General features: G+C 38.3%; 1 protein-coding gene across 4 annotated transcripts in view; it reads right to left on the bottom strand.

The window, feature by feature from the left end:
- The window catches only part of GRIA2 (glutamate ionotropic receptor AMPA type subunit 2), a 94,510-nt gene that overhangs the window by 48,236 nt on the left and 29,026 nt on the right, over positions 1 to 17,248 (bottom strand). For all 4 annotated transcript variants that reach the window (XR_004356897.1, XM_032686890.1, XM_032686891.1 and 1 more), the window contains exon 3: positions 2,105 to 2,344. Coding sequence is in view for 3 of the 4 variants with exons in the window: in XM_032686890.1 (XP_032542781.1) it covers positions 2,105 to 2,344 (240 nt within the window). In the remaining variant the exon portion in view is untranslated. The remainder of the gene's footprint in view (positions 1 to 2,104; positions 2,345 to 17,248) is intronic.

Below are 17,248 nucleotides of genomic sequence, written 5' to 3' on the forward strand. Positions count from 1 at the left end.
AAAAAACTCCAGCAACATCAGTTGCTTTTAAGCTGCAGGATTACTACATGCCTGAACCTCTATTGGTTATCAGGGACAAACTCTTAATTCAGTGAGCTCTGAAAAGAAAGACTGAACAGAGGCTGAATAAATTAGCAGTTCTTTTACAGATAGAATCCTCCAATAATGTTAGTACTTTTTTCCAAGACCCACTGTTTAGCACTGGCAGTGGAGAGGAGGTAAGGATGTTAAAGGACACTAATTCACATTACATAAGAGTAGATGCTGTATTAAGCCAGCAATAGTTTGGGCATGCATATACTGAATGGCCTCACTTCTTATAGAAAGGAATTAGAGAGGAAATTGTCCTGTACACCAGTCAGTCCCTAACCACAGAGGTGCTATAACAGTAGCAATAGATGATTCTTTTGGAATAAGTCATCAAACTAATTCCTGTTAGCCTTCATAGTTTCCATGAAGAGTAAGTCTCTTTGCCTTTTTTATCTCACTCCAGAAGGTGGAAACATTTTAAATTATATATTATTCCTTAAATATACATCACTGTCACTATATCAACAATTATGCAGAAGTGTTAAAAGGAATTGTGGACTTGTGTTTTCAGGATTTGATGTTAGTGTTGCTGGCTACATACTGCTTGACTCTGCAGGTTAACCTTGTGCAATCAGTGGGGAGCACTGTAGAGCAACGATTTACTCCACATAAAGGTAGGAGCTTCATGCCTTGGAGCTTGTTATCACTGGGGTGTCTAGCCACAATTAAAACAAACAAATAAGAAAATAAGAAAGAAAATAAGAAAATCTGGCCAGATCCAGACTGTGCAGATCACAGGAAGAACTAGGTGTTTTTCAGTATTTCCTAAATATAAATCACATGCAGGTCACATTCTACACACTGTTAGATGACTGATAGCGTATTGACTAAGCAAGTAGTTTTACATATGTCCTTTCTAAAAACACAGTGAATTTTTCTGATTCTAATGTGAATTTGAAAAGGATCTGTCAGAGAAATGAGCATTCATTGTCCCATGTGACATTACCTTTGGAGGCTAAATACCAGTATTAATTCTGCTAACTTTAGTGCTTACGACAACAAAAAAGAACTTTCTTTAAGAGGTCCCTTCAGCTTCTGAACATCAGGTATAAAATGGCATCAGAATGCAGGGAATCTAATGTCACCCCATTACTCAACAAACCATGGAGTGGTATAAATAAATCTAATCTTTAAATCTTTAAATCTAATCTTATAATTTAATAGGCACTTAGTATTTAACTCTGACCAATCAACATGCAGGCAAGCCACAAAATAGCCTTTTTAAAGGGAACGGGAGCAGGTAAGAATAGAAGAAAGTTAGCCAAAGACTACTAGGTGAGGAGAACCTGAAAAAGGAATGATAATAATGGAATTCCAGAAAAAACAGTCAACCCCCCACCATTTCTGTAAAATGCTGCTTCTTCTCAGAAAACTAATTGATATACCACAATTTACAAGTGATTTTTTCAAGTTCATAAATATATTATATTATATTATTACTACTACAGCCATAAATGAGCATAGAACTTGAGAAGCCTGTACCACAGAATCAGTTGATCACAAGTGGTAGGTTTGGGTTTATCAATATCAACAATAACATCTAAGCTCAATGGAGGAGAGGAACTCGATTATTTATCAAAAGCAATCTCCAAAGAAACAGGGATCTGCATCGAAGATTCTTGCTTGCTTCATGCCCAACTACTCATTTTGCATGTGTGGAGTGATTCTGTGGTAGCAGATTGCCCTTCATGCTCAGACTTATTTTTACTCTCCTTAGATGCTTCCTTAACAAAAAAAAGAGAAAACTTTTCATAGAAACTGTTTTACAACCTGTGATTAATCTCACACTGCTTAAAGCCTGCAATTCTATTAGTGCATACTGTAATAATTTCATTCTCATTTAAACAATTTTGTTTCTGTCCCAAGAGCTCACTTCTAAATTGAAGCTTACGCTTACACTTATACTTGTTGAAGGTAAATATTTCTTTTGTCATTTACTTATCTAATACAAATTCCACATTTCAGCGAGATACATCTGGCAAACAGGGTGCAGGTAAAAAGTACCACACCTTACCTCTGTCACTGTCATACAAATATGCAAACTTGGTCCACTGATAGTATTCAATCAAGCTAAGAAGAGCTCCCTTGAGGTCAGGTCTCATCTGAATGACAAAGGGATGTGTTCCATCTGTTGGGAAGCTGGGAGTTATGAAGGAGACGTGAAGAGTCCCACAGAATGATGTTATGGTATTTACAGACTTCTTGTCATAGAATCCAAAAATAGCAAAGACTCCTCTTGAAAACTGGGAGCAGACTAGGAGGAAGACAGACAGACAATTAGGTGAATTTATTTTAAAAAACTATTGAAAAGTCTATCATGGATATATTTATGAGAAATATATGTCTGACAAAATGTCTGATCACACAAATGCCAGGAGAAAAAAAGTAATACTCTGCTGTGGAGGTTATTATTTGTTAGCATTAGTAATATAAAGCTTCCACAAGAAAAGAACAACAAAAAGAAAATATCAGAGATGTGGTTCACATTCCTAGACAATAAATTCAGAAATAAAGCTCACCAACTTATTCTTAAATGTATGCTGTAAAGAATAGTGATGCAAACATCAATGGCAGTTGCAATTTAAAAAATGAGTCATTATGACCACACATACCATTACAGAAGTGGATAATGTTTTGTCATGTTAAAAATAAACTGTCTCTGAGGTCAAGACTTACTGAGCTTTTTGCAGAATACTTTAAATAACTTTCCATTTGTGGAAATATAAAGCCAAAACTAAAAGCAAATCTATTAACACCAATAAGAAGACAATCTTTAAAATCCTTCCTTTTCAAGGCATTATTTTAATTCCTGCTTCATAGGACTCAGCAAAAGCTGGTCCTTCTGGATGACACTTGCGGTCATGTTGCAGAAAGAATAACCTCATAGGTGTAAATAACATGCTGATTATTCACTTTTTATCACCGGAGACAATTTAAGAGAATGATTTGATGAATGTGACTGACCGCGGCAGCCTGTGCAAAAGAGCTAGTTCTTCTGGGTTATTCTCTTCTTTGACATTGCAGTGCCCAAGTTCTAGAACCAAGGTACAGTAGGGAAATGTTCATCTCTGATTAATTCCCATTTATTGCTTATGCATTTTTTGGTTTGCACAGTCACCTTGAACAACACACATCCTTCTAGAGAAAACAGCTAGTCAGCCTCATAGCAAGCCCTGCTACACCTGACCTGCTTACAGATAGAAACCACAGTGTAAATGAAGCTAATTTTGCCCAGCTATTTAATGCACTAATCCTTGCATATAATTCATATAACGGCAAAAATAAGTTGACTTATTTTTAAAATTTCTTAGATTTGCATTAATATGATATTTTACCTTTCAAAGAAATTGTATATTTTAAAAACTGTGCTTATTTAAAAAAAAATATTATTCTTTTATGCCTGTTATTACTCACTGCTATCCTCTTTTCATGGCTTTGCTACCAGTCATCTCTCACGTCCTAATTATTCCTACGCTCCCATTAAAAGCACCTAAACAGTATGAGTGAAATTCTGAGTCTGCCAGTTTTAAGTTATCACCTATTAACTTTAATTAGGTCAGAATTTTACCTCAGGTGACAGAATACAAGTGATTAAAAAACTTGATGAGTAACACCCCTTCACAAAAGGATGCTGCAGGTTTTCCAGGGTTAGGTACAAAATGGTCAGACCTCTTCTGTCCCAACTGCAAATTGATACAGAGTCACAGAACTGTTTAGGTTGGAAAAGACCTTTAAGATCACAGTCCAACCGTTACCCCAGCGCTGCCAAGTCCAACATTAAACCATGTCCCCAAGTGCCACATCTCAACAACTTTTAAATACATCCACGGATAGTTCCTCAACCACTTCCCTGGGCCCTGTTCCAACGCTTTGCAACCCTTCTTGTGAAGAAATTTTTCATAGTATCCACTCTAAATGTTCCCTAGCCCAACTTGAAGGCATTTTCTCTTCTCCTATTGCTTGTTACCTGGAAGAAGAGATCAAATTCTACATCGCTACAACCTCCTTTTGTGTAGTTGCAGAGAGTAATAAGGTATCTCCTGAGTCTCCTTTTCTCCAGGCTAGACAACCCCAGCTCCTTCAACTGCTCCTCATTCGACTTGGGCTCCAAACCCTCCACCAGCTCCACTGCCCTTCTCTGGACACACTTCAGCACATGAATGTCTTTCCTGTTGTGAGGAGCCCAAAACTGAACACAGGATTTGAGGTGCAGCCTCACCAGTGCATCATATGATCACTGCCCTGGTCCTGCTGGCAACAATAATCTTAATACAAGCCAGCATGCCACCAGCCTTCTTGGCCACCTGGGCACACTGCTGGCTCATACTCAGCCGGCTGTTGACCAGCACCCCAGGTCCTTTCCTGCTGGCTTATTTCCCAGCCTGTAGCACTGCATGGGGTTATTGTGATCCAAAGACAGGACCCATCACTTCACTTTGTTGTATCTCATACAATTGGCCTTGGCCCATCAATTCAGCCTGCATAGATCCCTCTGCAGAGCCTTCTAACCCTCTAACAGATCAACACTCCTGCCCAACTTGGTGTCACCTGCAAACCGAATGAGGGTGCACCCAATCCCCTTGTGCAGATTGTTAAAAATACATTAAACAGAACTGGCCCCAAGACTGAGCCCTGGGGAACACCACTTGCCAGCTGGATTTAACTCCATTCACCTCTACTCTCTGGGCCTCGCCATCCAGCCAGTTTTTTACTCCTCCAAGCCATAGGCAGACAGTTTCTCCAGGAGAATGCTGTGGGAAATAGTGTCCAAGGCTTTACCAAAGTCCAGGTAGGCCAGATTTACAGCCTTTCCCACCGACCAGGTCACCTTGCCACAGAATGAGATCAGGCTGGTCAAGCAGGACCTCCCTTTCACAAATCTGTTGGCCTGATCACCTGTTTGATCTGCATGTGCCTTGAGACAGCATTCAAGATGACCTGCTCCATGACCTTCCATGGCACTGAGGTCTGGCTGACAGGCCAGATCATCCTTCAGACTCTTGTGGGTCTTGTGGGTGTCACATTTGCTAATTTTCAGACAACTGGAACTTCCCTGGTCCCAGCGGTCGTGGTGTCACATAAACTGACTCACAACCAAAAAAACCAAAATTCTACTGACAACACCAGGCTAAAAGCCAGGTATTGATCTGCAGGGTTTTCTTGTTTCTTCCCTTATAATTTCCTGCACCTCAAAGGATAGAGAAAAATGCCATTCATGCTCCTCCTGATCCCTCAACTAGTCATCCCAAGTCCCTGAAGTCTCTTGATTGCTCTCAGACTTCTCATTGCAACTTCATTGCTGCCTATGTGAAAATGAATCAAGGATAATAATCTGAGGACACTATACAGGGCAGGAAGCTTCCTCTTCATATCTTTAACTCAGGCCCCACGGAGGTAACAGAATTCCCTAAGAAGTGGGTCTGGCTGGCTCCCTTCTGTTCCCTTCAGAAGGGAGTCTCCCATGACAATGACACACCTTTTTTTCTTTACGGAAACAGTTTTGATGCAGAGTGTAGGCCAACTTAACGTCAGTAACACCTCCATGCTAGAAGAACCATCGTCTTCGTTATTGTCCAGTTACACTTGCACAGCCTCACACCTGTTATGTGAGGGCACCTGGGAAGGGGGGGCAGTTGCAGAGGAGACAGGCCAGCTATACCAGGCAGGAACTTGCCGACGCCTGAAAATCTATCTAATGCAGTTCTACGGGAACTTGTCATCATTGCCCCCTATACCTTAAGTCACTGTGTCCAGCCATGCAGAGAATCCTCTCTATCAAGTGTCATGTCTCCCTGTTCAGCCTTTCTCAGGAAAAAACAGGTGAAATACCAGTAGTCTCTCTCACTCTCTCATCTCTGGCTGATACTCCTCAACCTACTCACCTTCTCCTGGAACTCTGTCACTGAGTTGAAGAGTGGGCACCCCTCCCATAGGAGTGCTCACTGCTGTTGGTCAGTACTGGCATAAGAGCAGGACCCACCCTGCAGCCCAACACCCGTGTAGCAGCATGTTCCACTCGGAGCCCTGTCTGGGCAGCTGTGTCATGCTGAATAAAGATTTCTGAAAAAGGCTGTGAATTTTCTGAATAGCTTTACTGTTTAAGTTACTGGAACTTCTTGTTCTGTTTCAAATTATTATGCTCTCACTGAGACAAAACCAACTCACTACCTTCCCACACACTCATGGATTATTGTTTCCCATGTGCAGTGAAGGCTAAATACTTTCTGAACTTACTACAATAAAGGCATTAATGTCTCATAACTCACCTTCAAAATGCACATTAAAATAAAGCATCAGTTTACTTCTGGATCCCTGGGTGAGAATTTTGCAGAACACTGTTACTGGCACACTACTGTAACCTTCTGTATTAAAACCATTTTAACGCTGCATATTAGGTGACAGAGACAACAACAGTGTCATCCCAGGACCACTAAAAAATAAAAATGTTTTATGTCACTATTGTCAACACCTAGGATGCTACCACATCTCCTGTCAAATTTATTGCTTTTCTTCCATTGCCAGTCAGTGATTTTAGGCATAGGTGGAATAACATTGCCTACAACAGCCAAAAACCCGGGCCAGTTGCCTGCACCAGACAATTTGAAAACACTTCACTTGGAAGAAGGAAAAAAAAATCACCCCCAAATCATCCAATTGCTTGTGATGGCAAATAAATAGAGCACAGATTACTTATGCTGGGCTTCAAATGCAAACTGAGACTATTTGAAGATGGGCATGCACTGAGTCTGGCTGGGTTGGCGATCACTTTCCACATAGCCACCTGATGGTACTGTTTTGGATGTGTGGCCAAAACAGGACTGCTAACACACCACTGTTTTAGCTATTGCTGAGCAGTGTTTGCACAGTGTCAAGTCCCTCTCTTTTTCCCTCTGCCCATCCCAGCAAGTAGGCTGTGAGTGGGCAAGAAGTCAGGAGGAGACACAGGCAGACCCCTTGACCCAACCTGGTCAAAGGGATATTGCATACCATACACCATCATGATCAGCCATAAATGGTTGCAGGGGATGCAGAGGGTTGGGGGCTCTGACTAACAAGGTGGCTGTTACTTGGAGACTGGCTGGGCATTGGTCTGCTTGTAAGAAGGGGTAAGTAATTGCCTTTGCATCACTTGCTTTCTCATTCCTTCACTTATTAAACTGTCTTTATCTTGACACCTGAGTTTTCTCATTTTTGGTCTTCCTATTTTGTCCTCTGTACACCGGGAGCAGAGAGGAGCAACAGAGTGGCTGTGAGTGTGTTGCTGCTGGCTAGGGTCAACCCATGACAGGGTAAAAGGTGTTATTCCACCTTCCACCAGCAGGACAGACCTCTTAATACTCCTGGCCTGTGCTTCAGTGGGTGAAGGAGTTCTGTACCTCTCCTGTGATGTAAACATGCACCCATTACACTCTCTTCAGAAGACAACTGCTGTTCTTTCAAACTGAACATCCCCTCTGACACGGCACAAACTCATACTGCCTCTCACCACGAGTTACTTACTGTCTATTGATCAAACACAGTACTCTTGGATTAACATCGTGACCGACTCTCCATTTAATATTCTTTACACCTGATAAATCATTAGTCCTTATATGCATGTGTCTTCTGGGGAAGGTTGGTAAAACTGGAATTTTGATCTCCTCTCCTGTACAAAGTGAAAGACAAGTAAAAAGCACCACCTCTAGCTGGGCAAGTCAAATCACTGCTGTTCTAGGTACTTAGAGGAGGTCCAGTCTAAAAGCTGAATTCTACAGACATGTGTAAACAATGTCAACAAATAATATGACAAAAGTAAAAAATCTTATACTTTAAAAATTATTACAAAATCTGCCAAACAGATACAATCTTTCATTTAATTAAACCAGGGGGGGCTCCCTGAATGCTAGATAAAACTCTCTGTAACACAAATCTTGAAAGTATGGATATAACTCACATGTGGGTCAGCCAGAAAATCAGGATCAACTTTAATCCAGGTAAAAGTAAATTTTCATCAGCAGTGCTCAGTGTCACAGTTGTACACTGAAGAACCTCAGAGCTGTGCTTTTGTTTGTGAAATTATTCTAAAGGTAAGTGGATGGGCATCTACGCCATGTAATAAAAACTTGCTAAAAATAAGTGTTTAGACTTTGTCTCAAGACAAATTCTTCCATTTTTTCTGGGTTATTTGATCTTCTAGGAGCAGACAGGGAAAAAAGGGATAGTATTTCCAAATATATGGTGATCCAGTGGATAATGCATAAAGTGCAATTGTTTTTGGCAGGATTCTCACCCTAGACTAAATCTACAGTCACACTGCTATTGCTGTGAGACATTAGTTCTATGATGGTGAATCACAAGCTGTTCACAGTTATTAGAGTAAAAAAAAGCATGATGATTAGGACTCATAAACCATTGAAATATGAATGTCCTATTTCATTAATGACATTCGAAGCAACTGCTAGGATTCATTCCTTTCAAGTTCTCATATATAAATTGGTTTTCTTTGGGTTTCTTTATGTTGTCCTTTCTTGAAATAGTCAATGGCCTACATGGCAAAAAGAGGGGAAGAATATAGTAAGCTCATTTTGTGATCATTTTTCTAGAGAGATTCTCTTAAAATGGCATATAACTGGGAATTCCAAGAAACAGGGTGTGCTGGTTTTGTCTGGAGTAGAGTTAATTTTCTTCACAGTGGCTGGTATGAAGCTATGTTTTGGATTTGTGCTGAACACAGGCTTGAAAATATAGAAATGTTTTTGTTATGGCTGAACACAGAGTCAAGGCCTTTTCTGCTTTTCTTACAGACACACTGGCAAGAAAGTTGGGGCTGCATGAGAGGTTGGGATAAGACACAGCCAGGACACGTAACCTGAATTGACCAAAGAGATATTCCATACCATATGGCATCACGCTCAGTATATACAGTAGGGGTGAAGAAGGAGTAAATTGGCAGGGATGTTTGAAGTGATGGTGTTTGTCTTCCCAAGCAACCATTATGTGTGATGGGGCCCTGGAGAGCACTGAACACCTGCCTGCCCATAGGAAGCTGTGAATTAATTCTTGTGTGTGCAGCTTTTCCTTTCCCTATCAGTCTGTCTTTATCTCAACCCACGAGTTTTCTAGATTTTACCCTTCTGATTCTCTCCCTGATCCTGCTGGTGGGGGAGTGAGCAAGTGGATGTATGGTGCTTGGTTGAAAGCTGGATTGAAACCATGAAAAAGGGTAAATAAATAAAGGTGTCTGAGAAGGAATAATTAGCAGAAGGTTTTGTTATAGTTAAGAATGAAATATTTTATATTTGACTTCTTGTTCTTCTACTAACATAACCAGATGCAAACCTAATTTGCCCTTGTTTTCCAGAACACTGAAAATGTGTCCTAGTCTTTCATTACAAAAGGTAGGGCCCAGATTCATTCAACAAAACTAAGCTTAAGTCTACAATGAGAAATAGGTGCCATGTCAAAGGGGGATCAAAACTGTTTGCTCAGTTATTAACTCTTCCATTGTTAATTACCTCTACTTCTTAAGAACTCCTTTTCACCACAATGCATTCATACCTTTTCCTTTTTCCCACTTTCTCCATTTCACTATCTTGTTTTTCACTGAACTCTATAGGCAAGATAATCTGATATTTAGCACTGTGGTCATAACTAGTTCTTCAGAAACAAATACAGCAATATACGCTCTTTGCCTCTTATCATATAGAGTGCATTTGTGTGATGAGTATCATCTTACATCCAAAACTCAAGAAGTGCCAACTAAAGAGTACACTTGCAAATTCAAAATACAAAAGTATCACAAACACACAACAGTACACAATGAAGTGAGGCCAGTTTAGGAATGACTGTTTGCATGACTGAGAAACTAAATCATAAAATCAGAAAAAAATAGTTGGATTTGAATACATATGTTTAGAAACTCTTCCTGATCAAGTCTTCCTAAGCTAAGATTTTCTTCCTTCAGTTCTCTCCAAATGGAGACTAATGAGCGTAATAATTGTTACATTCAGGAGCAATTACATTGTGAAAAGAAAATTAGCAAAATGCTCATTTAACTTACTGAAACAAATGTCTAATAGTACCTGCTTACAGGTAAACTTCCAAACATTGGTATCATGACTCTTAACATTCTTCTAACTTTATCAAGTATTTCTGTATTTTTATTTATGAGAATATTGATACTTGGTTTCTGTCCAAAGATGAAAATTTAAAATTACCAAGAAAGTATTTGCTATTCAGTACTTAGATTTCAAATGCTGCCTACTATTAATGAGGCTTTATATGTTATTTTATTATACTAACTTGGTTTACTATAGTGTTAACAAAACTTTTAATATTAGCATAGGGAAATAAATCTTCAGTGCAATTATTTAATCACACTCAATAGAATAATCATTCCCTTTCTTCTAAGAGAAAGAAACTATGGCATAAGTGTAAAGAAAGAGTCTCCAAAAGAGACCAGAACACAAAGGAAACACTCATTGGTTTGAAAAGTTGATAGATGAGTCAGAAGTAGCCAGGAACAAGATGTGGAAACTGAATGCCAAGCTGATAATTTCAGCATCTGAAAGACGACATTATGAACAGGCAAACAGTGGAAAGGAACCATGAACAATAGATGGAACAAAAGTAGTAAAAAATAAACAGGAACCACAGCTGCCAAGAGAATTCACATATGACTGAAACTGTATCAGAAAATCATTATGAAAATAAAACCCAGTATGGATAGATTCCAAAGCCATTAAGAAAATTGCAGCACAGCAGACAGCATATTGTATACACATTCCTAGATTAAATATTTTATTTTGAGCTAATAGCATACATAGTCTGCATGGTCTGCTTTACACAGTCAAATTATACTATTACCTTATAGATGTAAGCTTCACTTTAGGAAGAGTGAATAAGGTGTAAGGAATCACACAAGTCCATCCAGAGTGATATTTAGAACCACAAAGGAGTATGTATTTAAACAGAACAACTTGAGATGAAATTAATTTTTCTAAGGCCATGGTAGGCTAACTGAAATTGGGAAAAAAACCAGTTCCACAAGGCTCAAAGAAGAGCATCATAACTGAAAGACAAGAAACCAAAGCTTCATGGTAGGATTCATTAAAACATGGGCACTGAAGCCAAATACAGGCTGGCATTTTAAAATTTCAAAATATTCTTTACCAAAGCTGAGAGGTAATCAATGCCAATTAAAAAAATCAGTGACAATCGGAACTAAAAATATGTTCCACTTCTGGATAACAAAACACTGAATTACACAGTAAAGACCTTTCGTTTTGTCTCTTTCAGCAAATTTTAATTCCAGCACCAATAAGTGTGGAGTTTTATCTTATTTTAGGCATTTAAGGAAATCTGCATGCCAAAAATTATAGCCATTCAATACTGACGAATGATCTGAACTGTGTATTTTCCTCTTTGCAGATTTGGCATACATATATCTCAGAGAAAACAAAACAAAACAAAAAAACAGACCTCACACTGGGAAAGGTAAGAATTGAATTGAGCTCACACACAAAGAATGATGTGGACCTCATGAATATTTCAGCGATGAGCTCCTCACCTGCACATTCAGCATTAACGCACAAAACGCCACAGGGAGTTTGCAAACCAATGACCTGTAACAGAATGGGGGGGGGGGGCTCAGTTTTGCACAGAGATGACCTGGGAAGTTCTCACAGCCTCAGAGACAAAAAAAAGGAAAAATTTAAATTCTGAGGCCAGAATGTCTGTAGAGGACAATTATGGTGAAGTAGATGCAAAGAATGCGGGGTTTTCACCTTTTTTAGCAGAAATGCAGTCTTTAATTATTGCTACAATCTGAACTGTTTGCTCAGAGATTATGCAACTGAATGGAACTTTCCACACCATGTTATTAGCAAAAGCAGCTTTGATCATTTTGTAAAATTAGACTCAAAACCTGGTTTGCTGCAGTACAAAACAAGCTCAAAAATCAGAGGAGAGGCAGATTAATCTATTTCAACCAGTCAATCATACTTCACACTGTGGAAAGAAACTTTGTGCCAATACGGGATATTTTAAGCAAGCACAAAAAAGCCTTCAAGAAGTTAGTAGCCATCTGTTAGGAAAGTACATGAGGATATGGCACAGCTTCTCTATATGCTAATGCTGCAATAATGAAGGTGGTAAATAAACATCATGTTCACAATGAAACAACAGGTCAGAAAAACAATCTGTTTCAATGACAGTTGCATTCAACTACATATTGTTCGACTGTGTACTGTAAAGCATTTGATAATCTTTTTCACTCCTAGGACAATCACCATGATGCAAAAGAAATCATTGCAAACACCACTGAAAGAATCATGTTAGAACAATTACGTTTTTACAGATCAAAAAAGACTCCTGTAACAAAATTAAAATGCAACGCAAGTCTTCTCATTAAAAAACCCAAAAAGTCCATATTCCACAAAATTCTTACACATCTCTTCCCAGAACTTTTAGGATCCTAGCGTATTTGTCTAAATTTCCATTTCCTCCAGCTGAAGGAGGTATAATGCTTCCTGAACCCCAAAGATTTCTGGCAAGAAATACAACTTTATCTTGCCTCCAAAAAACTTGTCTCCAAAATCCAGACATTCTTCAGGAAGCTTCTCTCTCTTGCCTCAGTTCTTTCTCTCCTCCCACCATTCCAAATAAAACCCATACTATTTCTAAACATTAACTCATCAGTTTCCTTCAAATCTAAGAACTCTCCTTGCAAATCTGCCTGGCTGGCTTTCTGACCGTGTTTCTACTTTTCCCAACAATTACGATCTTTCACTAACACAAAATCTTGAGTGTCTGACAAAGTATTATCTCCTCAATGTAGAAGCAAATAAACAAATATAAGAAGAGGTTACTGACTTTCTGGAGCCACACTGCAAGACATGGAGAAGTCATCTCTTTCAGAGCCAGGCTTAGTTTGTACAATCAGCATCACTCCACTGAATTTAACAGAGTCAATATAATTTATCCCAACTAAAAATGTAATTCTCCATTTTTAGCATAGCCATTTTCATAAACTTTTCAAACCAGAAATGTTATATCCAACAGAAAGCTGATCATCTCTTCTTTCCCTTAATCAGCATTGCTGAAAACATCCCGTTTCTACATTTCCTTAAACTAATCTGCAGTTCCCAAGAAAATGTCATTGGGTAAAACTGTCTACTTAAAAACTTTTAAAAGTATCCAGAAAGAAATAAAATTAACTTGGTAGGTACAACTACTTTTTGTTAAAACACTGCCAGATTGGGATTCAATTTATTAAACCTATTTTTCTTTAATAGCGCTAAAAGGACCAACAACCACTCTTGAACAGATTTTCTAACACCATCTAAAAGGAAACAGTTTCAGCACTGAAAAAAGCATCCTTCTCTATTAGAAGGATGAGGATAGCTAGCAGACAAGACTCTGAGGTTGACTTGTAAGAATAAAAAAAAAATTGGAATAAATTTTAAGGAAACTGCTGTAAGGAATAAAGATTTCACAAGGCAGAGAAAGTAGAGCAGGAAATATGAAAGTGATCGTACTCTCAGAAGACTTCATACTCCATTTTTAAAGAAACAAACTGTGATTTTCCAACTGGTCATTGGTGACCAGTCATACATATTATTCTGAGAAAGTCAGATGTTTAGGCCTAGACATTTATTGCTTACATATCTCTCTCTGAAATGATGCAACTGGGAGCCGACTCCATTCAACCCGCACAGTCCAGCCTACACCTTGTCACTTCAGTGCACCTAGCATTGCAGCACACAGCTGTACCATTACCTGTCATACCTAGCCTAAGGTCTTCCTCCCTCCAGATGGCTGAACCTGATTTTCAAATAAGTTATTTAACTAAAAAATTTTGGCATAAATGTAACTCTGCAGAGAGGAATATCTCACAGTCATTAATAAATGTAACAATAATAAAGACAAGACACCTCAAATTCCTATGCTGTCTTGGGTCTAACAGCTTCTACGCCTCACAGGAAAAATGATGAGTCTCTTCCACCTGTATAACTTCCACCCAGCATTCTTCTGGCCTAAACCTCTGGCCCACAGCAAACAATGGCTTATACTTAATGTGATTTTTTTGGTGACATTTCAGCAGTACATCCAGACATAGTCTAATTTCCAGTAACATATTGTGGATTTCTGCTGTTAACCTAATTGCCAGGCTTTGTATTTACAAATGGTCCAATACTCACATCACACACCTTCCTATCTGCGTGCCTTATTTTTTCAATGACTGCAGAAATAAGAGAAACATCATTTACTTGGGAGGTATTCAAATACCATTCAATAAACATAATTAGTAATACAAACCAAAAAGCAGTAAAATGCTCTTAATTAGGACCCTCTAATGAACAGCTATTTGTCCTGATTATATGACTTATTTAATTAAAAGAAGAACTTACTCAAAAATAAAACAGCATGGAGAGCTTTAAAATGATAAAGTAAAATGAGCTCGTATTGCAAGCATAGGAAGAAATTTTGTCCTTTGTCAGTTGCTTTAATCTTCAACAACCTGATGCATTTCAAGACGCATTAAAAGTTTCAAACTGTTTTGCTTTTATTTAGGAAAACTCAGTTTACGGTTGGCAGAATAAACATGTTAACAAAACTTGCAAAGATGTGATATAGCACATCATTACAGTTACTTTAACAAGGCAGTGATTCATCCTTCAAAGTGGAAAATATTACAGTATATGCTTCACTGGGACTGAAATTATACTTCCAGATTTTTTCCTCCTGTGTTTGGATCTCACAGGAGGGGGGCTAATTAGTTTACATGAAGTTTTACGCTGTTTAATCTCTATCTTTTGCCTGTTCTGCCTATACCACCTGAGCTAATTTGAGTGCCTACATTGTACTGCATGCTATGTATAGACATGCACGTACACTACATCAAATTAAAAATAAAACCATTTATAGAGGAAACCTGTACAATGTCTAAAGCAGCAGGAAAACACATTCCCACTCAGCACTGTAATGGTGTCAGAGAGTCAAGTTTCTGGGCTTTTAAGTTCTCTATTGCAAACCTCCTGTTATATTATGTATGTTCTCTGTATGTTTATGTATGTATTATATATCTTTTGCAGAGACTTACAGGATTACTTTTGGAAAATGCGATTTTCGCCAGGTGTTTTTATGCTTTAAAACTTTACCGTAATTTACCTGAGATAAACAATTATTAAAATATTTATCAACACTATTTAGTAAATTTGTTTTAGTAAAGCAAATAAAGCTTTTCGATTTCCCTTGCAAATAGTCACCTCAAATTGACTCTGTTTATTAAGAGCTTCTAGGCACAAGTTTAGTCAAAATAATGGTCTTTTCCAGGCACTTTAACATCACAGAAATTAAAATCCACTTCTCCTTTGTATTAAATATTAGAAAAAAGTGTTTAGTATAGGGTCCTTCCAAAAAATGCTGGTTCAGGGAGACATATCAACTTTAAGGAGCCTGAGATAAGCCCCCTAGAAATAGATTACTGACATTAAAAAAAAAATTACCATCTGCACTGCACATCAAAAGGCCAGACTAAGGATCTAATGTGCATGCTCCAGCCACATGGAGATCTATTCACAGCACATACTCCACTCTGTTTGCTCATACTGGTCCTTTAACTATGAGTGTAGTAGAAAGCAGTACACTGCCCTCAGAGCATATCCGCAGAAAGCAAAGTTGGTATTGAATGCTGAATATAATGGTTTCAGGGGTTTTACCCAGAGCTGACTTTAGGTCATCCATGTGGACTAAATGCACACTAGCAGTTTGATTACACTGGTAGAACTCCAGAAACACATCCTCTAGTTCAGTTAATTGAAAAAGGTGTTCCTTGTGCATCTAGACCACTCCAGAACAAGAACCAAGCAGCAGAGTCCGGGTTGATTAGGAAGCTTCCTTCAAATAATCTATTCTTAATCCAAACTGAACCCTTCAGGTGGAGATACCCATGTATTCCCAGCAGGTATGAAAAGCATATTTCCATTTGAACAGAAGTAAAATCTGATATGATGGCATAGAAGCAGAACTGGTTACGTTGGGCTGCATAAATTTAGTGTCCATTGAGTATCCCAGGTTTTTACTGACAACTTGCTAAAAAGGAGTTTACACTAAGAACTGAAGTATTAAGCTTCAAGTCTTCTTTAACTTCCTTTTCTTAACAGGTACTTAATTTTTCACAGTCACATATGTTCAGGTTACACCAGATGCCCCCAAAAAAGTAAAAACTGTTTATGTATGTTGACATTTTGCACAGTCCTATCATTACATTAGTGTCTGTCTTAGTGTTTTAAGTCCTAATTCATTGAAAAAATGCTAAGTGTGTCACTTCCCAAAGAAATATTAACTCTCTTCTCTCCCGTTACTTTTAAAAACTCATGACTTTCAAACAACTGTCATGATTTGGGTGTCTGTTTCATGAAGCAAAAACAAGCACTGGCAAAATAGAGTAAATCATGCTGTAGATCTTGTAGACTGATTTGTTATATTTACAAGTGGCTACTTAAAATTTCTAGCACAAGCTAGATGGAGTGGTTGCTGTGCACTGCAGGGAGAGTAGTCCAGTCTTGAATAATTAGACTTCAGAGTTATATTTTGTAACTGAGCTCCTACAGTTGAAAAAATTACTATGTGACAGCTCTACTAACACTCTCCATTACTTTTGGAAAATCAGACCACAAATTTCATAGCTAAGAAAACAACAAGCTTGATCAATTGCTGAAGTTCAAGTGAAACAGCTAAGACTTCTTGCTATATCCTAATAGTGAAAGGAAGAATATGCTTTTTATTGTCTCCCCTAGCTGAAATTCAGTAGCTATTTCAAATTTTGGATACTATGGTTGGGGGGTTGAATGCTTGCTTGATTTGGTATTTTTCCATAGTTAAATCAAGAAAAAACATTTAGATTACACTAAAGGATGATTATTAAAAATGTTACTTATCTCTCTAAGTCATACTGGATTTAACTGCCCTTAATACAATAACTGTTCAGGGTAATCTAGTACCTCACACTGTTTGCCCAGAGCATTCAGTTTTTGCACATAGAGCATTCTAATGCATACAGCATCAAGCTTTTGAAATAGCTTCTATAAATACACCTGATCTGCACTGTAATGCAACAAAATACAGCATTTTGTAGCATATGGCATGCAAAGCAATGAAGTGAAGGGCAAGCTAG

The sequence above is a fragment of the Chiroxiphia lanceolata genome, chromosome 4 (assembly GCF_009829145.1).
Source record: "Chiroxiphia lanceolata isolate bChiLan1 chromosome 4, bChiLan1.pri, whole genome shotgun sequence".
NCBI classification, from domain to species: domain Eukaryota; kingdom Metazoa; phylum Chordata; class Aves; order Passeriformes; family Pipridae; genus Chiroxiphia; species Chiroxiphia lanceolata.